Source organism: Apis mellifera, linkage group LG8 (genome assembly GCF_003254395.2).
Source record: "Apis mellifera strain DH4 linkage group LG8, Amel_HAv3.1, whole genome shotgun sequence".
Lineage (NCBI taxonomy): Eukaryota > Metazoa > Arthropoda > Insecta > Hymenoptera > Apidae > Apis > Apis mellifera.
In genome coordinates this window covers 1203798-1229900 of record NC_037645.1, presented here as the reverse complement: position 1 = coordinate 1229900, position 26103 = coordinate 1203798, and the positions used below count along the sequence as shown (strand labels likewise).

Below are 26103 nucleotides of genomic sequence, written 5' to 3'. Positions count from 1 at the left end.
GGTTTTAACGAAACGCGAGATTAGTTTCGAAACGAGGGAGGGGAAAGAAAAGAGAAGAGAGGAAGGGAATCTACGAAAGAAGTCCTTGGTGAAATCCGATTTAATTTCATTCTCCGATTCCTTCCAGCAGCCTGGAAATTTTTTTTTTTTTTTTTTCCCCTCTCTTTCTCGACTCTCTTGGTTCCGCTGTCGATATTACGAAACGAAACGAAACGAAACGAAACGTCGCGTCGTCGATGCATGCGTCTCAAAGACTCGATAATCGAATAATCCGGCGCCAATTGAATTTTTCGTCGCGAGTCCCTTTCTTTTTTTTTCCCCTCCCTCTCTCTCTCTCTCTCCTCTCTCTCTCTCTCTCTTTTCCAAGGCCACACCTTCTCTCATCGCGGTTGCAAATTCCTTTTTTACCCTTCCATCTCGTTTCTCTCGTTTCACCGTCTGTCTTTCTGTCCCCCTGCACCTCTCCCCCCCCCTCCCCTCCTTCCCTCTTCCCTGTCGCCCCTTTTGCTTCTCCTCGTCGGCGGCGGCCAGAAACGGGAAACGCCTGAACTATCGATCGAATTACGTAACTAGAGGCAGAGAGGCCGGTAATCTCGTTTTTCTAATGAACTTGGTAGCGAGCGAATGCCCCTTACGTCGAACAACGAATCGTGCGCCATATTTCGTCGCTCGATCAAAAGTAAAGTACTTACTACTCTACGTCTCTTCCTTTTCCCCCCGCGAGCCCCTCGCCACCGCTTCAACCCCTCGCGAAGCGAAGATATCGACTGGAGTTCTTCTTCCTCGGAGTATTTCGATATTTCGGCTCGAAAGAAATTTATAATTTTGCATTATAGCGACGAACGGAATCGAGTTCGAGGAATCGTTTCGACTTCGTTTTTTTTTTTCCCCACACGCACGTGGCACGTCAAAAGTAAGAGAAAACGGTTACGCTTTCCGCTTTTCAGACGTTAAATATAGAATAATATGGATTACACGGCGAGCTATTTATCATTTTTCCTGCATCGGTAATGACAATGATCGCGCCCTTCGATCTGCTTTCTCGATCACATTCGCGCCGTTTCAAAAGTCCGGTTTACCGTAAAAATTGGAACGAGGGGAAAATTTTCGGTACGCCGAGGTCAAGCGTTAAAGTCTCCGGCGTCGCGTGGAAAAACGTTACATCTATACGTGGTATCTCGCAGTTGTACACCCACGTGCGCCAGTATGCAAACTCTCTGGAAAATAAAATATATATATATACACACACACACATATATATATATAAAGAGAGAGAATCTTTCCTCGTCTCGACGGGCAAAAAAAAAAAAAAAAAAAAAGAAAAAAAGATCAAAAATCCGGAACGATCCGCGAGACAACGGGTCGGTGTCTCTTCGAAAGCTCGTGCCGACGTGGCGTTATTGCATCGAGCCAACGAGGCCGCGCATATCAATAAATAACGGTAAGGCAGCGTTAACAACAACAACGATACGTCGCCTATCATTCCGTGCTCCTTTTCCACCCCCCGTCGGTCGGACCGCCGGTTGCCCTCCCCCCCCCCTCACGGGGGTGTGCACACGTAGGTACAATCGATTGCGTCTGCCAAGCTTTTACGCCGGGGAGAGAAAACCGGCGAATCGACAAATTCGACGCGGCGCACCCCCGTCTCCGAGGAGGGGTCGCTCACCATCGGCCCCGTCCATTTATATCCTCCTTCGTTCTCCTCTTCCTACGCCGTCCCACCACCATCGCCACCACCACCGCCGCCGCCACCACCACCACTACCGCCGCCGCCACCCCCTTTCTTTCCTCTTTCTTCGTTCTTTTTTTTCTTTATTACTATTTTCTCTCCCTTCTTTTTTTCCCTCCCCCCTCCCCCTTTCTTTCTCTTTTTTTATTCCCAACGACGACGAAAGACGAAGCACCCCGTTATGCACGATAAAAAGTTTAATGTCAGAGAAGACGTCGTGGGCGGCGGTGGGTAGGGGCAAGGAGAGGGGTGGATAGGAGGTGGGTGGGTGGGGTGGGTAGGCGCGGGTTCGACGTCGGGACAGGAGGATGGGAGGAGGGGGGGTGAAAGTGCCCGGGGATCGTAATGACTCGATATGAAACCCGGGCAGTGCAATTTCTTTCTTCTTCTGCCCTTTCCTTCCTCCCCCGCGCGTCTCGACGTCTTCCTCTTTTTTCATCGCAGTATTTCCCCATAAAAGCGGCCCGGCATAATAAAAAGCGTTATATAGCTGGCACTGAAAAGTAACGCGCGTCTTTCTCTCTCTCTCTCTCTCGCTCGCTCATTCTCTTTCTTTCCCTCTCCCTCGTCTTCCTTCCTCCCTACTTGATCCGTTTCGACCGTGTACGCGCGTATATATATATATATATATATATACATACACACACACAGTGTCCTCCTATACGTGCATGCGCGGTCGTGACTGTGTGGGTACGTGTAAGAAACAGACACGAGGCGGCGTAAGGTCTTTTACGGCCTTATTTGCGGAGACGTAAAAATCGCGAAAATCAATACGGAACTTCTAACATTAAATATTCAGGCTATTGACTGGGCGGGGCCGAGAGCCAGACACTCTTTCGTACTTGAGAGTTCCTCGGCCTCCGCCATGGGAAACCCATTCTTCCGCGATCGCGATACTACCATTCGCTTTCCAGAAACACACATACACTACTGCTTCCAGATGTTTCGCGATGCATCGCGCTTCCTTCTTCGAACGTGCGTTCTTCTTTTTTTTTTTTTTTTGCCAGCGAGAAGCAACTCGCGACGCGTGCTTCCGTTCGATCCTTCATGGTTAGTTATGCAAATTTATCGGACGATTTTCGAATTCGATTATTTCCCCGAGAGATTTGCATAGGTGAGGCATTGATTTATATAAAACGATTAACATGAGCAAATATTTTTTTTTTGCATTGCGCGTTATTTTTCGTTAGCGTTGTGCAGCGTTTCGAATTTGCCGCGGTTTTCTCACGTGTGTTTACATCGCGCGCGAAAGATTAAAGAAGAAATTTTATATATATACTTTCGAATAAGACTGTACGATTCGATGTTTGAAAACAATAAAATGAATAACCCGTTGGGATGAAGGATCCAGATATGCTGTTTTTTATTATATTAGGTTAAAATATATATATACATAATCTATAACTTGAAAAGTTATCATCAATTTAAGAAGAATAAACATTATTTAATTTGAATCATCTTGATCGTATTTTCGTGCCCACTTTCTTTCGAAATTATCTCGAAATCGATATTTCTTTCGCTGAAAATAACAAATTGTTTGTTTGTCAACATCGCAAGCAATATCGTGCAGATTTTTCATAAACGTCTTTCCAACCAGATTAGTTATACCTTTTTTCTTTTTTTTTTTCTCCTCCTCCCCCCAAAAATAATAAGATATTCGATGCTCGTTATAATTAAAAACGATTTTCATGTGCGATGTGATCAATATTGAAATGACAATTTTCAAAGAGCGGGACGAGGATATTTCGAGGCTCCTTTTGACGGAAAATTGTTTGATGCATGGAACGATTAACGTTTTAACTGAGCAATTATTTCCAGGGAAAAGCACAATATCCGACGTTCTTTCTGTAACCGGCAATCAAATTCAACGTTCGCGATTGGTTGAATCGTTTCGGTTACGTTTGTGAAAAATCGGACAATTTGATACACAACAACGCAACGCGATAATACGAGACCTTATTGGACGGTAAACATTTGTTTCCACCGAAAAGGGGGAGGAGGGGGGGAGAGAGGGGATCAACGTAACAATGGAAAAATACGGAAAGGGAAACAAATTTGCGAAAAAACTGAAACCGGCGTAGGCCGGGTTAAAGGGTTAAGGAATAAATAATTCGGAACGAAAACGAAACGCGAGAGAGATTTTTTTTGCAAATGTAACAATAACCGCGGCACGAATTAATACGACGTATGTATTCCACTTTTTTTTTTTTTTTTTACTTGCATGTAAAATTCTATTGTCGTTCCGCAGAATAATTTTCAAGGAATTACGCGAACGCTCTTGTGTTGTTGTAGAGGAGGGGGAGGGGAGGGGAGGGGAGTCGATAGAAACCACGGCTCGAGCGACAGAAAAAAGTCGAGATGAGAGAAAAAGACAGTCGAAGAGGAGAGGGAGAAGGAGAGGAACGCGATTTACGTGTGGGCTTCACGTTTCGTGAAATAAAATGCAAATTTTCGTAGGAAAAATCATATACGCGCTCGGTTCGGTTGACAATTAGAACCACCGTTGATCGAGTAAAATACAGCTTCTGTATATTTGAAGTAATCTCTCTCCCTGTAAAAAGAAAAAGATTCCTATTTATTTATTTCATTGCTTCTCGAATATTTTTATCAACGTGAAAAATATAGAAATGATTTTCTAACCTGTACTGAAAAAACGTTCTTCCATCTCGCGATAGTTTCTCGAACGATTCCAAACCCGGTGGCGCCTAATTCAAAGTATAATAAGAATCGGATTTCCCCTTTTTGCGAGAAGAGAGAAGACGTTCCCTGCTCTCTCGCGGAGAAATTACTATAAGGAAAGTTGGAATAAACAACGTGTTCGATTTTCAAATCCATGATATTTTTCGTAACAATTAAATAATTTAATTTCACTTTTAAACTTAACAAAAATATAGATCAAAGATCTGCCAACACTTTAAATGCGTCTTAAGCTTTAACTAAAATAAATTAAGATGTATCACGCGTGATAATTTTATTCTAATTTTTGAGAGAGAGAGAGAGCATCGATAAAAATAGAACGAAAATAAAGAAAGAAAAAATAATTTTAAAAAAAAAAAAACAGAGTGGTTCACACAGGAAGGTGTTGAATACACTTGATGAGTGTTGATCTGTGCCGATGATAGGTGACAAATCTGGGCTAAGCTACGCTGATTTACCGGAGGGCTGGATTGGAAACGATGCAACGCTCGGTTTAGCCTGGGACAAACAAGCAAGATAATGAACGAGTAGTAATAAATTTCCCCTCCAGATATTGAGAACAATTTATATTCTACATAATAGGGATATCGATATCTTTTAAACTTGAACGAAAATTTCCTGCTGCCGAGGACGAAGTAATCTCTCGATCATTTTAAATAATCCGAAGGAATAAATTCCGATTCCGTTTACGTATCCACCCCCCCCTCCAGTTTAGTTTTCGCGTGAAGGATTAAACGGTGAACGCGTGTGAGAAAAGTTACGATCGATACGGCAGTTGGAGGATATCGATTTAATAAACGACGTGCCGGGAAATAAAATCACGATCGACAGAAATATCGGTTGTTCAACTGCTGCTAAATATGCATCCGTGGGCGTGCGAAGCCGTTCTTGGACACCCGTTTTTTTTTAAGCCCGTTTCGCATTCACACACTCGATCGATCCTCCGCGCCGATTTTAGAACCCGGTGTCTCCTCCACTACACGCTCCGCCGTTAATAAACCGATCTGACCTGAATAGAAACCGTGTTTCCAATCCTCCAAGGCCTTTTCATACCGGCTCGATTTAATTTAATACGTGCCTCTATTTAAGATCGATAGATCTCCACGTCGATCGGGAGGGGAATCCTTTCTTTGTTTCCTTTTTTTTTTTTTGTGTCGATAGGTCGGGTTTAAGAATTAAAACGTCGATCGATACGATTTATTTTCGTTGCAGAATAGGGTTCAGGTAGTTGTGAGTATGATACCGTTGGTATAGCGTGGAGGGGCAAAAGGAGAGGAGTTAAAAATCGGTCGACGGGGAAGGGGATATTACAAAGCCATCAAGAAAATTGCAAAAAACAGGGGATATTTTCAAGAATGAGATTTATAAACCTATCAATCACTTTCTCCTCTACAATCATCCTTCTGCAAATTCTGCAGCTTTACTTAGCAGCAAATACACCGGCAAAGTCAACAGGTGTTGCAACAAATCAAGTTTCAAGTCTCTACCGTAAACACACTTTCTAATCTTTTGAATTAGTAAATTTCATTGCTCTCCGCTGGAGGAAATAATATTAGAAGTGCGATCGAAATTACTTTTACCTGGACGAGGTAAACGTGTATTTAAAAATTATCCCCCCCCTTTTTTTAAATATTCTTCCCAATATGAAGAAAGAAAGAGAACTAATTCATCCAAATTATCTTATCAATTTCAAACTTTCCTTATTTTCTTCCCCTATTCTACCCTAATTCTTCCCACCACGATATTCCAAGCACGTGTGCAATTCCTCGAGATCAGTGAAATCTTCCTCCTCCTCCTCGTATCGAAAGCGTCAAGTTAAGGAAGGTGTGTAACAAGCTTCAAGGAAAAGAAAGAAAAAAAAATAGAGAATCACAGCGGTCAGAGAGGAGTAGTAGCCCGTTCGTCGAGTGCTTCATTGACTTTCATGACAGATCTGCGCATAGTAGCCGGCTCGCCCGTCCAAGCGGAAATACATATTTTATCCGGCGGTGTTCGGGAAGCACCGCTTAAGAATTCGATCATCTCCACTCGATCTTGTGTCTCTGTATACGCGCGTGCGTGTATAACGGCTCTCACGTGTGGCACGCCACGTTTTCGGGGTAATTAATGAAGAGCGACACAGCGTCGCGTGCCCTTATCCGCACACCTATGAATTAACTCTGTCGGGTGCTCAATTTTCAACGTTCTTGATTTTCTCTCGATGTGTTCGTACCCATCGAGGAATATTTGTCAAGGACGAGTTTTGTCGGTCATGTCCCCTCCCCTCCCCTCCTCTTCCTCCACGCCGTTGTAACCGGTTTGCCTCGGTTTAATGGTCGATTTGCAAGCGTCAAAAGTTTTCGACGGATCGTTTAGCCCCTTCATTAACGGCCGCCCTTCTCGCTTTTGTTTTTTCGCAGGTGGTTCTGTCAGCGTGCAGCACGTACTTCGACACGATTTTGTCCCAGTACGAGGAGAAGGACCCCATTGTCATAATGCGGGACGTCAAGTTCTCAGACATCAAAGTGCTGGTCGAGTTCATGTACAAGGGAGAGATTAACATCGACCATGTGAGTGATCTGTAACTTTTTGTTAACGGGTTGAACAAACGTTAAACAACGACGGGATCGGATATAATATATAGGGTGTGTGTGTGTGTGTATGTGTGTGGATAGATTCGAAACTTTTGCGATAAATTCGATTAAAAAAATTTATTTAATTTCGAAATTTGCTTGATAGTGTTTATTTAACCGTGCCATTTCTCCACCACTTCGATTTCGCGATTATTTTTTTCTTTTTTTTTTCAATAATTTTAACCTATATCATTATTCAGGCATAATTTATGGTCGACGAGTTTTTAATTTCGAAATTTTAATTTTAACTCGTTCGTGCTTTCTTTTCGATTATTATTTTTATGAGATTTCAAGTATCGGGGGAAAAAAAAAAATACTTGTAACTATGAAAATATATTTACGTATTGTATATTTATTATATCGTTTATATTATACTATACGTCTGTAATTTCGCTTACAAAGATAATTCCAGAAAGTGAGTAAAAAAGAAACAGTTAGGATTCGAAACATTGCTGGTAATTAAATGCAAATATAATATATTAAATTTCACGTAATTAAATTTTGTTTCAAGTTTGATATTATAATAAACGAAATGGAACGTGATAATGAAACACTTTGCTAAAAAATGAGAAGGATAAGGGAATGTCTACTGGAAATATAATTTTTACATTCGAATTCTGTAAATACAACATTCATTTCGAAATTCGAAATCATCCTCTAATGCTTGAGTAATACTTAAGAGAATATCATTTTTCTCTAATCCTAGGACTAGAATTTAAAAACTTACGAGTTTTAAACTATATCTAAACTTGGAATATCTCAGATTTCTCAAAGTACTTGGCTACGAAACTATCCAATCAAATTCGAATTTACTTGCGATATCATCTAGGTAGATGAAGAAGATAACAAGACTGGTAAAAAATACAAAATAACTTTTTTAATTTTATCCTTTAAAATAATGCTTGAAGAATTTAATACGACGTGTACGAATCGGTTGTTTAATTATTTAAAAAGAGTTTAAAACTTTCTCTTCTGCTTGAATTATGTTTAATTATCTTGTCACATTTTGTTAAATATCGAGATCAGATTATCTTTCAATTTCAATTTTAATTATGGAATCAAAAAAAAAAAGTGTGTTGGTGCTAAATCAGGAGAGTAAAAAACGATGTTACTGATATGTGTGTGCAGACGCATAGCTATGCATATAATGCAACTGAGTTTTTAGCTGAAAAAGGAATTTCTGTACAAAACCGCGCTCTTTACTTTTCTGGTTTGGCACAACCGGACTTTTTCATACCATAATTAAAATTGAAATTGAAATTAAATTACATCGAAATTAAATTATACGAATTCTTCAAAGATTAGAGAGGGGGGGGGGGGGGGGATTTTAAATTTGCAGTCTTACTTCGTTACTTCGTATTTTTCGACTGGTCTTACTTTCGATTTTCTCAAATTCTCATAAATATACGGAATATATTCATAAAATATCTTTGAACGATTTTTACAGATCAAAACAAATATAAAAGTTCATATACAAGAATATCAATTAAGTCTTATTTATCAAGTTATTATAAACAATTTAAATTTATCTTGTAGATGAAACAAGGCGAGAACAAAATACGACAACAAAGCAATTTTTTTTCATCTCGTTTCAATTAACGATAAATATAAATCGCTTATATAATTTAATAAATAAGCTTCAATAATCTTTAATATTTATATTTGTTTCGATTTCTAGAATTGAACATTTTAAAAGTTAATATTCTTTATTAAACATATATATTTGATCATATCGTAAGTCTAACCTTACCTTAACGCGAATCGAGAAAAGACATTGTTGAAACGTTGACTTTCGAGAGAAACGAGACTGGCCAACCGTCGTTCGAACGTCGAAATTAAAACTGATTGAAGAAATAAAGTCCGCGGAACGTAGACTCTTTCGCCTCTTCTCAGACGCGATGAACGACTTATTTACATCGTGGACATTTATGGAGGGCACTTGTGTCTCGCTGACGGAGGGAAAAATATCGCGGGGGACAGGGCGTAGGAACGCGGCTGGCCTCAATTTATTAATAATTGAAGATTCTTGCTCTTCGATGTTTCGAGCGATGTACCATCGCTTCAAAGCGACTCCGACTTCCCATTAATCCACGGGCAAAAATCCTCGCGAAGATGCAATTTGTTTTGTCGATCGTTTCTTTCTTCGCTCTCCTTCCTTTCTTTTCTTTTTTATTCTTGTTGTCAAGAATAATCGAACAAAAGGGAGAAGGACCACTTTGTCGTCCGGAGAAAAGCATCGATAAAAATCGGAATAGTGGCGTTATTATTGCCAGTGGTTAATTAACGATCGAAAAAGTTTTTATTTTTAATAAAGATCCGTTTGAATCCTGCAATCTTTGAATTTTATATAGTTGGAATGATTTTTTTAATCGTAAAAATCTTTGATATAAAATTCTTTATTTATTAATTAATGTATATATATATATATACATGTAACACGAGAACTTTATAGGTTAGATTACATTGTAGGTACAACGAGTACTGTTTATTTGAGAACATTTCCAATACACTCGATTTTTGAAAACAATATTTATCTTAAACTGCATATTTTCCATTATTATATATACAATAGTTTTTTATACATACGCAGGAGTCGTATTATCTTCTTCTATAAAAAGGTCTATCATTAAACAAAGAACTCATTGAATTTTATAACCTCTAAGCATAGTAATGAAATAATTCAATATAGAATCGCGTAATTAATCTATCACTTTATTACTCGCAAATAATCACGTAAAAAACTAACAAAATTTATGTCAAAGATGAACAAGTTATAAAGAAACGAGAATTTCATCGATACGCCTCGCAAAAACCGACACTGTTTATCCTCGTTAACCAGACGCTTAGTTTCTCCTCTACTTGTTACGACAATTCGACATATAGTCCCTAACGAAAGCAACTAGTATCATGCGAAGCCTGAGAGATGTCGTGGTGTACCGTTTCGGATGACTCACGAAATATATAAAGTCGAACGTGTATCGTTTAAAACGTGCAAGAAATCGTATTCAGGTTGGCGAAGAGTATCCCGAGAGCGAGCAACGGGTTCTCTCTCTCGATTCTTCCGTGTTTCTAGTCGTGATCAAGCGCGCAGATTCGCGGAGAGCTTTCTCCGTGGTGGCGCTGCGGTGGCCACGATTTGCCTGCGAAAAATCCGGCTCTGGTGAAAATATGTTCACGGTTCTTCCAAGATCCGTCGATGTGTTCGATCGTTGGTTGAGACTTTTTTCAAGCTCGATCGGATTTAAACGAGGTCGGAGGCCGCGTTGTTTTCTTTTTTTCTTTTTTTTTTTTTTTCTTCATTCGTTTTCTCGCGCACGAAATTGAAGAAACACGAAAGACAAAGATCGAAGACAACGATGGTGGTGACGTTTGTTTCTGAAATACACATTATTCCCGGTACGCTGGCTGCCGGAGACGCTGACCCACATAAGCATTTTTCCAATTCCATTCGTGGCTGATAGAAAGCCGCGGAGAATCGTTTGTGTAGAAAGTTCTCATATTATTTAGCATTCTCTCGGTCGTTCGGCTATTATTACGGTGAAAATTGGCAAATAGTAATCGAACCCTATACCGCCGATCAGATATATCGAATTTTTTTTTTTTTTCTTTTTTACATCTAGCCTATCCTGTATCTTTTTCCGTGGACAGCGACTATCCGATTCATTACTCGAATCCCGGCGAATCGAATAGAGATTGCGAGTATGCTGCTCGCGCAAATTGAAGCGGGCAGGATTAATGGAATTACTAATTTTTACTCCTCCCCGCCGCGTGATCGCTTTTTCCTACGGACTGCCAGGGAATAATTAGATTTACTTAGCTCCGCCTCGAATTTCTTACACTCCATCGACTGACTTCTCGCTCTTCCATCGATGTATAATAGTATTCCATCGCTGTGTGTAACAGTATACAAGAGGAGGGAATCGAATGCTCCGCTCGGAGGGGGGGGAGGAAAGGGAGACAAGGAATCGCCTGACTCGACTCGAGCTCGTGCCAAAAACGTTGAAACCCGTCGCGCCCCGTATATTATACCATTTATGCCCGTTCCACAGCGGAAATATTGAAAGCGGATCGGTTAGAAATATTGCCGCCGTCTTCCTTGCCTTGGTAACTCTTGCCAGGAATGGTTAAACCACTCGGGCTAATGTCGACGGAAACGAGAGGGAATTCGCTACTTACCTTGATTAGTCGGAGGATATCGAGGATATAGCTGTATCCCAGCTTGGAGGAAAAGGGAAAAAAAAAATATCTACTTTCCACCTCCCACGCGAATTTCGATCCTCTTTGTCTCTGATACGATTCTGATACTGAATTCTTTCCTCTGTTCTGGTTCTCTATATATATATCGCTCGATAAACTAAATCGTGAAAATTTAATATGAAAATATATATTTTAATGCTTGATCCTTTTATTTATTTTTTTAATTCATATTTGTTTGTTTCAAATTATAAATTTTCATTAAAAAGTATGATCATTTTATCGGATACGTGGAGTGGAGTAAAGTAAAGAAAAAGAATTTTTATAAAAGATACGAGTTATTTAAAGGAAACCTGTGTAATATAATATACAATAAAGCATGATGTTATAAAACTGCTTATGTACATTTTACTATTCTACAATTTACTCAATGCGGATATGACAATTCATGATTTATTTAATTCTTTGAAGAATAATGTAACACGAAAACAACTTTTTACTATGCAATTATCTCGTATTATTTTCTTCCCGTTAATGTTGCCTTCGACAATTAACGAAAAGATCGCAATTTTGATCATTATTTTTATTCCTTCTTTCTCGCGCTCCATTGAAATATAAATATTTTCCCGTTTAATTAAACACACAGCGAATTCCGACGATTTCTTTCGACAACAACATCCATTAGACCAGAAACTTTAAAACTACGAGTAACGAATATTAATTCCTATTTACATTTTCTCCGAGATGTTGAAAAGTGATAAGTGGTCCATCTTTCCCGGAATTACCTTAAATAAATAATATAAAAAAAAAAAAAAAAAAAAAGACTGATTTTGCAATTCTCGAATGGATTAAACGGCAGAAGAGAAAAGAAGATTCGCGAGAAAGAAGGAAAATTCTTCTTTGTTTCGTTTCTACCGGATTGAAATTAAACTCGTGGTGCTGTTGATGTTTCAGACGAGATTGTCGTCCCTGTTGAAAACCGCGGAGGATTTGCACATCAAGGGTTTGGCCGAGGTGAGCTGGCGCAGCGATTCGACGCAAAATGATCTAGGAAATAGCGGCCACAGTCCTGGGGCGGCGACTCCAGGCGTCGAGACGGTCCTCAGGGAAGGAGACGCTGACGAACCGCCACCTCCAAAGCAGAGACGCAGAGGGCGCCCGCCTCTGGACGATCCACCCTCGTCTCACGACGTCTTCACACCGAAAATCACATGTATCACCGGAAATGTACGTCAAGTATGGCTCAGATGTTTCGTTTTCATCAAAGACAATTTCTCTTCTTCTTCCATTCTCCATTACTCGTATTTGTAATTAACTTATTTTAGAAATCTAGTTTAATAATAATAATAATAGTAATGTTTCTGAATGATAATTCATGAATTGTCAATAAAAGTAATTAATTGATCCAGAAGAATATAGTAGATGCGATATATTAATGCCAGATAAATTTTTGTATCATTGCTTGCGTATCCATCATTTGTTTAATCCTCGCTATAAATAACGGCGCGCTTTGATTTCGTTTTAAAAATTTGTTATAAATAATTCCTACCGTGTGACCGGCCATTTTATTTACGACATTCATACCGACATGCATACAACATATAATTCCATCCATGAAATTACGAATCTCATGATCGAGATTCGAATTCACAAGGATCGTTTATCAACTGTATTTATCAACTGTTCAATTTTTTTTGTTTTCGCCCTTTTTAATCCTTGCTGGAAACATGGATCGGAAATGGACAGTCACCGAGAGATTTCTTTGACGCGCCTGTTCAAACCTCCTCGATTTCCCAGGAGGAAATGATGAGCGAGGGCGGTGACCACGAGAGTTGGGACGACGAGATGATGATGAACGAAAATAACGAAACGCCACTGCCGGTGGTAAGGACACACGATCAATTCTCGTTCGATCAATTCATTCGATCCCTTCTTCCCCGTGTTCTGGATTTTTAACTTATCCTTTTTTTCTCTTCTTCCCTTTTTCTATCGCAGCTATCGTACATGTCCAAGGATGACAACGCGTCCGACCAGGAAAAGAAAGGTACGTGACACACTCCAAAGCTCGATCGAAGCAAAAAGTAGTCGTGGTTAGGCGTAACAACGGGGGATGAGAGATACACGACACACACGACACATCATAGTGCAGAGGCTATGTGCGGCTACATGTTCGGTAGGCGCGAAGAATTTAACGTGGTTTGATTTTGCTGCAGCGCCTACCACTCCCTCGAATTCCAACGCCACGAATCCATCGATCCCCGAGCAATTCCGAGACGTCGTGAAGATGAACGATTACCTGACGACGGGACGCCGCCAAGAGTTCTGGGAGGAGCCGTTCACGCGACGCGTTATGGATGCCATCAAGAGCAAAGAACTGGAAATGAAGACTGCCGCCGAGATACTTGGCGTCTCCTACGGAACCCTCTATGGCAGATATCGCGACAGTTATGGTTGCCTTAAACATCCGTATAGGTAATGCAACATCAACGATTTTTCATCCCGAAATATCTCGAACGATCGCGTAAAATGAAATAAAATAGTTTCCATTTTTTTTTAAGATGAAATCGTGCTTAATTAATGCTTTCATCGGTTTCGTATATTATTTACGGTACCCTCTTCGAGAAAAAACCAAGTATTGAAAATACGGTAACGAATTTTGTTCGCAGAGTAAGGGACTTTTGGTCAGAGCCGGGGCCAGCGGAAGTGTTAGCCAAACTGCGAAGGAAGGAGATCACGTTGTTCCGTGCAGCCGAGTTCCTCAATGTGACCGTCCATACGTTGGCTACTTATCTGTCGACGCTACAGGGGCCGGACAGAATCTCGTTGGCGGGCGACTTGAGCGTTGCGTCGGGCGCGATCGACGGTAACAACGAGACGGCCGAGAACAACGAGTCCGTGAACGACATATTGCAAAAGATCAACGCGAACGCGGCCACAACAGCGACACCGACTACCTCGACGCCTATCAAGAGAGAGGGAGGGGGGTACATCGAGGTGCCGACGCCCGTCCCGAAACCAGCGACCTCTGTACTCGAGAACAATCCGGACATCACGATCGTGAAGACGGAGAGCATGCCGCGCAAACGGGAGTACGCGAAAGTCTCGAACACGGAGAACAACAATGCGAAACTGATGAGTGGTGGGGCTGTGAGCGAGGTGACGCAACAACAGCAACAGCAGCAGCAGCAGCAGCAGCAGCAAAAGATCACCGACCCGTTGTCGTTGAACAACGACAACAGCAAACCCTAACTATTCAGGCCTTATCTGCAACCGGCAAATCCCCGTGCACCGAGCGCTAACTACAGATCCGATCTGTGCCCTCGAAGATTCTATTCGAACGTGTTTACTCGCTTCCTTACGAATTTTCATTTGAAATAGAAGGTACGAAGGTGAAACGCGTTCCGCTGTCCATGTAATTATTTGTCCGTCGTGATGTATCGTGATGTCATCGTTGCAGCAGTTTTGCCCTTCCTCCGTTGTGGCGCTCCACGCGCGGCCAGCCGACGCCATTTTTTCGTAGCTTTAGACAATCCCGCGTGTACGATCGTGTCGACATCATGTGGCATAGGCAGGAGTCGCGTGCAAATGTCGGGCAAAACTGTGCGGCTGCGAGTAAACTGCGGATAAACGAGGGATAATCTATAAATTAAACGGATCTAACAAACAGGCCGACATATTTGTCGATGATAAACCTCGCGAAGCGAGGATTTGTGTTCGGTGATCCTGCCTTTCTCCGGGATCCGGCTCGATTCTATCCCGTTGCACGAAAGCAACGCCAGCCGCGTTATATTTTCCGAATGAAAACGAACAGAGTGCGTCGAACTAGAGAACGATTCCTTCTTAAGAAATTAGTACCTAGCGATACGGTTCTTCGTTACTTCAAAATTGGTTCGCTTAATCCAAAGTCGGTAGCGATTATTGATCGTGTTTGGCCTTCGTGACAAGGAACAAACAAAGAAGAAAGGGAAAAAACAAAAAGGAAGAAAAGAAATGAATGAAAGAAAGAAAGAAAGAAAGAAAGAAAGAAACGTGTAATAAAGTTCAATCGAAGTTCCTTTTGAATAACGATGTAGGGTGTATCGCGAAAAAGAATGCCTAGACTATTTTCTGCCGCATGTGTCTGTATGGTAGCACGTAAAGAGCGACAATATTATTCACCCGTAGACCCATCAGTATAGTGATCCCAGAGTAACAAACTCCTTCGAGAATAGATATGTTTCTCGTGCGGTTGTCGTTTTCAAACAAATAATTTGCACGAGCGTATATTTCAAGCGGTATATGAAAATACACTTTTGCAACGGGAGCCTTAAATCCTTTGAGTGCTAAAAAAAAAACATTTTACATATGCGATTTATGCCGCAAGATTAATCATTAGATATATATATATATAAATATATATATTATTATATACATCGGTCATTTTTCAAAGCATATCGCACGATGTCGAAATTTATCTTTTTTTTTTTCGATCGGTGTGATTTTTCTCAGTCTCAAGGGATTCATCCGCGGAGACGATCTTTTCCTCGCTAGGAATCCTCGATTTTACAGCCAACGTTGAAACGTTGACGAACGCGTTGAAAATTCATTGCGTAAATGAATGGATATGTAATCAGTACAATTCTATTTTCTTTTTTTCTTTCGCTCACTTTCTATCTCTACTTTTCTCTCTGCCTCCCTTTCACTCTGTTTTTAAAACAGTATAATATAGAATTTATATATTGCACTTATATAGATGATATTTTTTTAGAAAAGAAAAATTCGTTTAAGCGTATACGCGAGCTTTCTTTCCTCCTTTTTTGTTTTCTTCTTTTTTTTTTTTTTTTTTTTAATTTTTTATTTCTTTTTTTTTTTATGTACATATACATATTATTACGTTGTTGATATTTTAAGTGGCTTTTATACAAGCAATTGCTGATCGATATCAAAGATCGCTTTAAAAGAAGATAACACGTATAACGTCCATTGTAAATATTGGTGCAATAGCAAGACCTAAAATTAATTAATCTTATTTGTCACAGAGTGCGTTTAATCGCTATTTTAAAGAAAGAAAGAAAAAAAATGCAAAGACAAAGGTGAAACGAAGAAAGGACATACAGTTTTTGTGTCGTGCAATTGTGTTTCGTATCTTCTGGCCGTAAAAGTGAGGTTAGAAGACACGAAAGGGAATTAAAAAAAAAAAAAGTCGAGGGAAGATAATTCAAAAGATATATCCATGTGACGATTCCCGTTAATCAATCGATATAATGCCTTGTTGGTGCGTGCCAACTTGGAAAAATTTACGTTTAAATTTTACTTTCATAAAAAAAAAAATTGTTCGAGGCACAGTTGTTTATATCGTGTCTAAGCGAGACTAGTAGACGTGAAACGAAAAATTAAGTCGCACGCGCGCAATATTAAACCGTACTCCACGAGATATTTCAACTGGAAAAACTTTGAGTATTCCTGTTCGCTGAAGGTAACAAAGCAAAACAAAACAAACAAACAAACAAACAAACAAAAAAACACTAAGTAAGAAGTAATAGTATAGTAGAGGTATTCTCGATATGATATTTTTCGACGATATAAGACTTAGTTACGTTGAGAGGACTCATGCAGAGAAGGGTACTTGTAAAGTAATCCAGAGGAAAATGTATTTGTGAAAAACCGGACGCACACAAAGGAAGAACACACAGTGTCGTAGAGAAGGGTAGTAATGAGGAGAGATCGAAATGATTAAAAAAAAAAAAAAAGAAAAAAAAAAGTGGTATTGTGAAGTGTGTACATACAGAAGCGTAGGTTAAAATAGAACGATAAAAAGCGTGAAAATGTGAGCACGCAAAAATATTATACATATACATATATACATATATCTCTTTTTCTCTAGAGGAAATTCTAAAATCGACTGACTATTAATGATAAAGATGTTCTTTAAACGATAAACTGCTCCATGAGCAAAGGAAAAATAGCGTTATATTTTGTGTTTTTTGATTTATTTCTTTTTTTTTTTTTTTGTTTTCTTTGTTTTTATTAAATGTTTTGTTTATCGCAGTCGGACCTAAGAACAAAGAATAATCTTTTTGATTACTTTACGAGTGCTCTGGACCGACTATTTTACCATGTATAAGTATCATTTTATACGATAACTTTGCACCGTTCGATATTTTAGTTGTAGATTATTATTAGGACACTGTTGATGATATAGATCTGTGTGTTCATTCTTTCACTCATTAATTTAACTATTTTCAAATTTCATTATAAAATATATCTCTCTCACTCCCTCTCTCTTTCACTTCCTTCTCTCACTCTGTCGTTCATTATTATTATAATTAATTATTATTATTAATATTTTTTATTTTTATTATTATTATTATTATCATTATTATCATTATTATCATTATCATTATCATTATCATTATTATCATTATCATCATTATTATTATTATCATTATCATCATTATTATTATCGTCATTGCCATTGTCATTGTCATTATTATTGTCATTGTCATTGCCATTGTCATTGCCATTGCCATTGTCAATTATTATTATTATTATTATTATTATTATAAATATTATAATTATTATTATTATTATAATTATTACTATTATTATTAACATTATTATCATTATCATCATCATCATCATCATCATCATCATCATCATCATCATCATCATTATTATTATTTTTATTTTTATTGTTATTATTATTATTGTTATTATTTCCTTTTTTAAGTAAAGTAAGACTAAGACATACCAAATGAGAAATATAAGGACAAGTTTTGTTAGGTTAGTACTATCGCATATCAAGAACGCAAGAATACATGCGCCTGAAGCACTCTGTATTGCCTATGCACGTCCCGGTGAAACGTATCTGGGGCGCACAAGACCACTTTTACTCTAGCAAGAGTATACGACTAGAAGTATTAATATTTAATATTAATAATCAACGCGGATTGTCCAGAATGGATGGTCATGTTTTTGAGGATCAACATCGAGCCATTTTGAACAAAAAGGAACAAACGAATTTTAAAAAAAAAAGAAGACGAAAGAAAGAAAGAAAAAAAAAAAAGAAAAGTGTAACATAAAGAGGAAATTTGACTTTTTTTTTTTTTTTTTTTTTTTTTCTTCCATTTTTCGGTCATTCGTTGTTTCTGTTTCGTTTTTATTTTTTTGTTTTTTATCGGCCAATTGATCCTTAGAAAAATTTCCTACTTTTCTACCGTCCATAAGGACTCCAAGTTTAACATTAGTCTTTTCCTTTTCTTTTCGCAACATCGCTTTTTTTTTTTTCTCCTCCTTTTTATGCAAGACATTTTTTTTTTTTTAAGCGAATCTTCTTCCTCGCGAGAGTACAAATTGCATGGGACTTTTGTTAACCCTGTTGGTGCCATAAACATTTTTCAAAATATTTGATTTTATTATCCTGCGCATAACTTGAAACGATTATACACGTTTCACGATACGTACATATATATACATATATATATATATATATATACATGTGTATATATATATATGTATATGTACATCGCGTCGGTATTATTTCTCTATTCGCTTTTGGGCACCAAAACGGTTAACGATTAACTTTGTACGATTTATTAAACGAAATTATCAATTCGTTTAACATAATATACATTATATTTCATATTTTTTTTCTCATATATATTTTTTTTTTTTTTTTTTTTTTTTTTTTGTAACGAAGAGATCGCGCGTATGCCAAACCGTACGTCTCAAAGACTGATGGCCATTCATTTGGAAGTTCTTGTAATGGTAATCTCACGCCGCGCGACCTTGTGACCGTAACAAGATCGGCGGGCTACATCGACATTGTATGGGAAGACGGGACAAGACTAGCCTATTATTGGCGAACGATGCCCGATCGCCGTGCGCATCGTACAATGAGACTAAAAAAATTGATATCATAATTATGTGTCGTTTGATATAAACGAGTAATGAATATAGTATGTATCATCGTTTTATACACAACTTAATTATATCTACGTACACTATGTACATTCCTAGTATACACTATGTCACTGTCACATACATTGCATTACACGCGCATTACAAAAGATTTGAAAAAAAAAAAAAAAAACGCATGGACCTATTGTATACGTGTACGCGCGTGTGCATTCGCACGCAGGGATAAGCGTGTACGCGTGCGCATGCACGGACGCGCATGCAGAGACACATACACATATGAATATATTTATAATAATTATATAGCTATTCCAAAACGGACCACCGCGACATCGACGTACGAAGATCACTTAAAATTACTGAACAAAAAAAAATACAAACGCGATAGGAGAAATGGAAGAAAAATAAAATAAAAAAAAAAAAATATAAAAAAAAACACAAAAAAAAAAAAAGTAATAATGGAAGTCGGGGAAAAAGAAATGTGAGAATCACCCTAATAAAATCGGCGATTAAAAAAATGCGTATTTAAAAAATAATGGAATCGTCGGTTAAAATTAATCAGCGTTACATTTCGTTGTTAAGAGAACAGCACCGCCGTTATCAGTGTCTCATGTATAACAACGTAATCGAGTCTCTGTCAATTTTCAAATACTCGAGAATTTCCGAGTGTATACGTAATATATACAGGAAAGTACGAAGAAAAAACAAAATATAATAAAACACGCATGTATAGCAAGAAGAAAAAAAAAAAAAAAAAAAAAAAAGGTTGTTACACTTGAGCACAATAGAGAGAACAAAGTATATGAGTATAGTTTTACACGAAGGCTTTATCGCCCATTTAATTTTATACTTGAGACACGAAGAAAAAGGCTGAAACGGTTAGACGATAAAAACAATTCGAAACCCCTCAGTTCTGCGTTCTCGTTCTTTCTCTCTTTCCGCTGTCCGTGAGAAATGAAAAGTAAAAAAGTAAAAAAAAAAAAAAAAAAAAAAAAAGAACAAAACGAAACAAAATTAGAATTTTCTTTTTTTTTCTTTCTCTCTTTTCTACCGATGATAAAATCATCATATGCATGATCATTGCGTACACACACACACACACACACACACACGCAAGCATTACACGCATGCGCATTCATATCGCATCCGTTTCGTACAGAAAACTTCCTCTTCCACTGCCTCTATTCGTCTCCTTTTTACTTTTCTCCCTATTTTCCTCTTTCTCTCTTTCTTCTCCGTCTTCTGTCTCTTTCAATCTGAATTTCTACTTCATTTTTAAGATTTTAATTCTCGTTTATTTACTTAATATAATTACGTGTAACGTAAATAAAACGTTTTGAAAATCATCGAAAGATGCGATAACGGGCACTGATCGATCGATGGAACGACGTCGCGTTCTCGCTTCTGCGGAATATTGTTTCTCATTAGCAGCCAAAGTTTAGAATTTTGTGTTTATCTCTAATTTTTTTTTCCTCACGAACCGCGTCCTGTTTTATTCCTTTCATTGTTTTTCTTTCATTGTTCTTTCCATCCATCTTTCTCACTTTTTCTCCCTCTTCCTTTATCGTTTTATCTCTTTTTCTCTTTTTTACACTCATACACGAACACGGGACATATATGTTTGACATATTATTATATTTACTATTATTTTAATTATAATTTCCCAGAAGTATATATTATCTTTAATAATCGTGGTAATTTTTAGACTAGAAAAACATTATATTAGCGGATAGAGATTAAAAATATACATAACAAAATAAAATAAAATATATATATAAATATATATATTATATATATATATATATTGATAAAATATTGAGATCGTAATTAGAAATTGGGTCGAGCGCATACAATGCTGAAAGACGATAATGATATTTACGCGTAAGGATGTTAAAAAGGTCGAGCAGATGGATTAAAAGCGGTCTTGGCTAATGTGGCCAAGCTGCTCGCAGAGAATATTCAATGATTGAACAAAAAAAAAAAGAAGATCAGTAAATGTAAATGTTTGTAAACAAATTATGAAACATTATTTGTTCAGTGCCTACATATTTACACAGTAACAATAAAGATGAAGATTAGCGAATATTCATTTGTCTCTTTTTTCACCAAAAAAAAGATACGATTTCGATTCATCGATCGAAACCAGTTGCCGCAAGCGAACCATATTAATTACCATTAAAGTACACGCAGATCGTTAAAAAAGTACCGCAATGCGAACGATCGTTTTCCAGTATTTTTATATAACTGATATACATATTGATATTAAAAATAAATGAGTGAAAAACTGTGTCTTCTTTCGTAGCCTGGCATAATGTCTGTGGATTTAAATTACAATTTAACGTCACTGTCGTCTCGCGGCGAGATCAAAGCGATTCGACCTTTCCGAGCCGTCCAGGAAATACAAACATCTCGATACGGCATTCGTTTCATCTCAATTCGCTCTTTTGTCCGAATATTACATTTCGAAAATTTCATCAACAATTTTTAATAAAAACCTCAATAAAACCATTTGAAAATTCAACAACGTTAAATCACATTTTTTTTAAGTACCAACAAAACGTACAATATCATATTTCACGCCTTCCTTTTCCAATCATTGAATTATTAATTTCTAAACTACAATGTTACAGACCAATCGTTTAGATTGATAATTAAATTGTATATTTTTATATATACAATTATCGTAATTTTTTTACAGGAATGTGTAATACATAAATACTTGAATATACGAAATATACGGATTCAAGTATGGAGGCATCATCCCCACCATCAGATCCTTTCTTCGCGATCGTTGGTTAGGCTAAAGTGACATCCTACCTCGGCACTCGGCAGTTGAATTTCGAAACTCGACTGTGGTGGATCGAGACGTCTTTCGTTTATCGTTTATTCGCGATCTTTCGTCTTCCATCTTCTCGTAAAAAAGTTGCGTGCGCGCGATTTTGCCAGTTTTCTTTCTTATTTGTTTCTTGTAATTTCTTTTTATTGTTCGCGATGCATGTCTCGCTCATGCAAAAACTTCCGATGCCACAGGTGTCGAACTTCTTTTATCCGTTCAACACTAGCCTCGAAGAAGAGATCAAGAGATTATTTGTCAATTTTTCGATCGAGACAGAAAACACGTCTGTTCCAAATGGTAAGTCAATTTGTTTAAAAAGTATAGAATTTGCTGGAAAACTTATGAACAATAATATCGACGATAAAAATCCATTGAAATGAGACGCGCTTCATTGATTTTGATACGTTAGATATGTAAAAAATCGATAAGACATTTTTTATTACATTTTCGAATTTTTACATTTATAAATTTTCGAATTATATAGATCGCATAACGTGGATTGTGTGACGTAACGTAACCTTTTTGCGTTGTAAATGATTGTGAACAAAAAAAATTAAAAATATTAATATTAATTTGTACTTGTTTTGATTTTTCTTTTCTTTCTTTCTTTTTTTTTTTGCTCCACGTTAACCTATATTTCTATCTATCATAATTTATATCGCAATGAATTTTAATTTCTACATCGTGATACAAATTTCTTATTTATTAATATCTTTTCCTTTTTACATAAATAATTTAAATCAAATACAAAATAATGTAAATAACTTTTACATAATAATCGTTTTCACATCATGGATTCCTCATAACTTAGGATAAACTGTCATCGATGATCATTTGTTTTGATTAAAAGAAGAAATCGTTTCTCATTAACCTGCGCACGAGACATTTCTTAATTCGCATAATTATAAATGTGTCAAAATTGATATTTTTTCGAATAGATATCTGCTTATTTTTTTCTTTTTTTTTTTTTCTCTCAATTTAAAATGTCACTGTCGCTTTGTAATGTACTTCGATTTAAAATCGTGCGTTCTGATCATGATTCATTATGCGTGATAAACTCGCGTTCCGATTAGTAGATACTTTCCATAGTTTGTAAACAAACGAATCGATAAGAGGAATTCTGTATTCTAAAACGTTCCGCTGAATAACACGTCGTTCAAGAGATTCCTAGAAACGTTTATTCGATCGAATTCATTGAATTATGTAAAAAAAAAAAAATAATATATTGGTATTACTTAATAAATTTCACTGTTTCATAAACATAATGGTCTATCGACCATTTGCTTTTTCGGGGGGAAAAAGACAAAAGAAAAAAAAAAAGATTACAAGTGATCGTTCTTGTCTGGGCTGGGTGATACAGATGTTCAAGATTGTATGAACGTAAACAGAAGATCGCGTGCTTTTTTTGAAACATTCGATTTAGGATAAAGGAGTTCAAAGATGGCAGGCTTATTTCATTACATATCAACACATATATAATATATTTGAGATGAAAATACAAACGCTAAATGAACGTTAGCTTTTTGTAACTTTCTGATGGCTTTTAAACGTTGACAACAATAATACTTATTACAAATATTATATATTTTCGATTAAACGACAATATCGTTTCTGCGTCATTCGAAAAATTAGGACGACGAATGTTTACAAACCGTGAAACCCAACACCTACGGACGTTATTTTCTCGACTTACGATGTATCGCATTAAATTCACAACAAAAATATACATACAGATCGCAAATTTTATCTGTTATTAAATATTTCTTTTTTTTATCATTTTTCGATCATTTTCGAAAACTTTTTAGATTATATACACTTCCTACATACATGATTTTTTTTTTTCCGATCTTAAAATCTTTTTATTTGTTCTTTGTACTTTATTTTTTACATTTTTTATGTTTTTTGACGGAATGCAATACACATAACAATTTGACAATTATAGTCGAAGATGTAATGGAGGAGTTCCGTCATAATGGACGTGATTTTGAATATTGTCCAGATCTGGACAATGTTACAATGCCAGAAACGACACCACGCCGCAAGAAAAATAAGAAACCTTTGCCTACAGAATGCGTTTTCTGTAGAAATAATGGCGAAGAGGAGGCTTATTACCGTAAACATTTGCTGAAAGATGCTGATGGTCGCGTCTCCTGTCCAGTTTTAAGGTAACTTTTTTTCCTAACTTTCGATCTTTTTTTCTTATAATCTTCCGTAGTATCTTTGAATGTATTTGAACAGAAAAGCAAAATTTCACTTGATATTTCGCCTCGATTATTTGCTAGTTATTAACTTAAAAACATTCAACGCATTTATTCAAAACAATTTTAAAAATTTGAATAATGAACAGATAGATTTAGAATAAACAAAATAAAAGTCAAGATCATTACTTTGTTAGTAAAAAGAAAAAAATATTATGGAAGGTTGAAAAAAAAAACTTTTTTTGAGAAAGCCACAAATTGTTTTTCTCATATCATTTTTTTCTGTGAATCGTTAGGGCTTATACGTGTCCAATTTGTGGTGCGTGTGGAGACATTGCTCATACGGTCAAGTATTGTCCAAAAGGCACCAAAAATCCTGGTACATTGGCAACAGTAAATGCGTTCAAACTGTTGAGAAACTCTATGGGCAAACGACGCGTCAAATAAAACACCGTGGCACTCGAGCACGTGTCACCATTCTTGTGCCATAAAACATCAAAAGTATATCTTCTTTTCAAGGATTTCGAAGAAGTGGTGCCTCCTCTCCATCCTTAACAACTCTCGCGAGCGTTTCGGTATCATCTGCTGGCAGGTAATTTTACCGTCGTCGCATCTTTTCAAATATAAACGAACCGAAGTGCCTTATGCCAGGAATGTACATTAAATTCCTAGTAACAATTTCTCTAAACAATGTTACCATTCGTTGCTCGGTTGCCATCGGATCTTACGAAATTTATCTTATCGATTAAGCAAAAGAGAGAAAAAAAAGATTCTACATTTAATTTACTTTGTCTTTGTTTTCTGTTCTTATATCAATTTATTTATTTCGGTTTGGACAATCGTATCTAGTGAAAAAGAAATATAAAATAAACCACCTTGGAAGCTTGGAGGCAAACTATGAAAAAGATTATTATTCGAATCGTAATATGAATCGTCTAGAGTTTAGATAATCAAGAGGCTGTATCCAAAGACATTTTAGTCATAAGAAATTATTTATACGAAACGGTGCCATATACTCTCGCCAAACGTGTCACTTCTCTGTAAAGTTTCCTTTGCGATTACGAAAAAGATTTATTTATAAATGAATATTTTTATCATCTTTTCAAGTCATCACTTATGATAATTTCAACTTTTTTTTTTTTTTTTAATTTCATATAAGTATACATTTACATGCATTGACATAACATTGATAAATATTCATATTTTTCTTAAGATTGTCGACAAATGTTTGTCAGTGTGAAAATGACTTTAAAAAAAAAAGATTGAAACTTTACAAACAAATACTGTGATAATGTTAATAAGACTCTTCAAGACTTTTTATGCGACAGTCATGAATATTAAAAAATCCATGTTGTTTGTGATTACAAATATAATTGATTTTTTATAAATCATTTAACGAAGCAAATCACGTTTTTCAATCTTAATAGTTTCGAGCAAAAAATTTTTTTTTATCGAGACACGTTAATGGACAGAGTACTACGTTCAATTAAGTTTAAAAAAATATATTAGACGATATTTGAAATTAAAAACATTTACGCAGTTTTATTTATCTATACAAAATGTGTAACATAGAAAATTGCGTTTGTACATTACTAATGTTTATTAGAAGTCATAGAAGAAAAGATTTTTCTTTTTAAGATACTTAGACTTTTCTTAAAAAGTCGACGATGGACCAATGAGATAAATAGTTCCTTTTAAAATTTATACTTAATCATTTGACAGCATTAAGTATGATGTATAGAGTATCCTAACTGATGGTATTTACTACATAGGGAAGGAAAGGGCAAAGGAAAGTTTTTTTACTTATAAAAATAAGTTGAAAATATCTATATTAGAATAGATTAGTTAACGTTAAAATAAAACGAATTCATTCGTTTGAGGCTTTATTTTCAAAAATATCAATTGAAAATTTATCAAATATTAATATGTGAATTTGGCTAA

General features: G+C 36.7%; 2 protein-coding genes and 1 long non-coding RNA gene across 16 annotated transcripts in view; 2 read left to right on the top strand and 1 right to left on the bottom strand.

Annotated features, from left to right (window-relative positions):
* The window catches only part of LOC551432 (zinc finger and BTB domain-containing protein 20), an 80111-nt gene extending 63135 nt beyond the window's left edge, over positions 1-16976 (top strand). For 11 of the 12 annotated variants that reach the window (XM_026442485.1, XM_016913560.2, XM_016913559.2 and 8 more), the window contains 6 exons: positions 6826-6975; positions 12187-12468; positions 12979-13116; positions 13228-13276; positions 13446-13704; positions 13899-16976. In XM_026442485.1, coding sequence (XP_026298270.1) covers positions 6826-6975; positions 12187-12468; positions 12979-13116; positions 13228-13276; positions 13446-13704; positions 13899-14481 — 1461 coding nt within the window. In that variant the 3' untranslated portion in view covers positions 14482-16976. The remainder of the gene's footprint in view (positions 1-6825; positions 6976-12186; positions 12469-12978; positions 13117-13227; positions 13277-13445; positions 13705-13898) is intronic. The other variant, XM_006558196.3, reaches the window with a different exon arrangement.
* LOC102655507 lies at positions 328-9363 on the bottom strand. The gene is made up of 2 exons (XR_001703935.2): positions 8789-9363; positions 328-1217 (listed from the first exon to the last, which is right to left on the bottom strand). It is a non-coding gene; the product is annotated as an uncharacterized LOC102655507 (long non-coding RNA).
* An 872-nt stretch (positions 16977-17848) lies between the features above and the next one.
* On the top strand, positions 17849-25220 carry nanos (protein). 3 transcript variants are annotated; one of them, XM_026442021.1, is made up of 3 exons: positions 17849-22261; positions 23964-24129; positions 24459-25220. In XM_026442021.1, the coding sequence occupies exons 1-3, from the start codon at positions 22120-22122 to the stop codon at positions 24607-24609; spliced, it is 459 nt and encodes a 152-aa protein (XP_026297806.1). In that variant the 5' UTR covers positions 17849-22119; the 3' UTR covers positions 24610-25220. The 3 variants fall into 3 exon arrangements, with proteins under 3 accessions (XP_026297806.1, XP_026297805.1, NP_001035321.1); XM_026442020.1 differs by having other exon boundaries at positions 23907-24129; NM_001040231.1 differs by lacking the exon at positions 17849-22261 and having other exon boundaries at positions 23918-24129; positions 24459-24609.
* Positions 25221-26103: the final 883 nt, after the last annotated feature.

What these genes read in the sequence shown, in the direction of transcription:
- nanos (XM_026442020.1), top strand. Translation starts at nt 22,120, where the DNA reads ATGCATGTCTCGCTCATGCAAAAACTTCCGATGCCACAGGTGTCGAAC. An exon ending in AAACACGTCTGTTCCAAATG is followed by an intron (nt 22,262 to 23,906) that starts GTAAGTCAATTT and finishes TGACAATTATAG; the next exon opens with TCGAAGATGTAATGGAGGAG. An exon ending in GTCTCCTGTCCAGTTTTAAG is followed by an intron (nt 24,130 to 24,458) that starts GTAACTTTTTTT and finishes GTGAATCGTTAG; the next exon opens with GGCTTATACGTGTCCAATTT.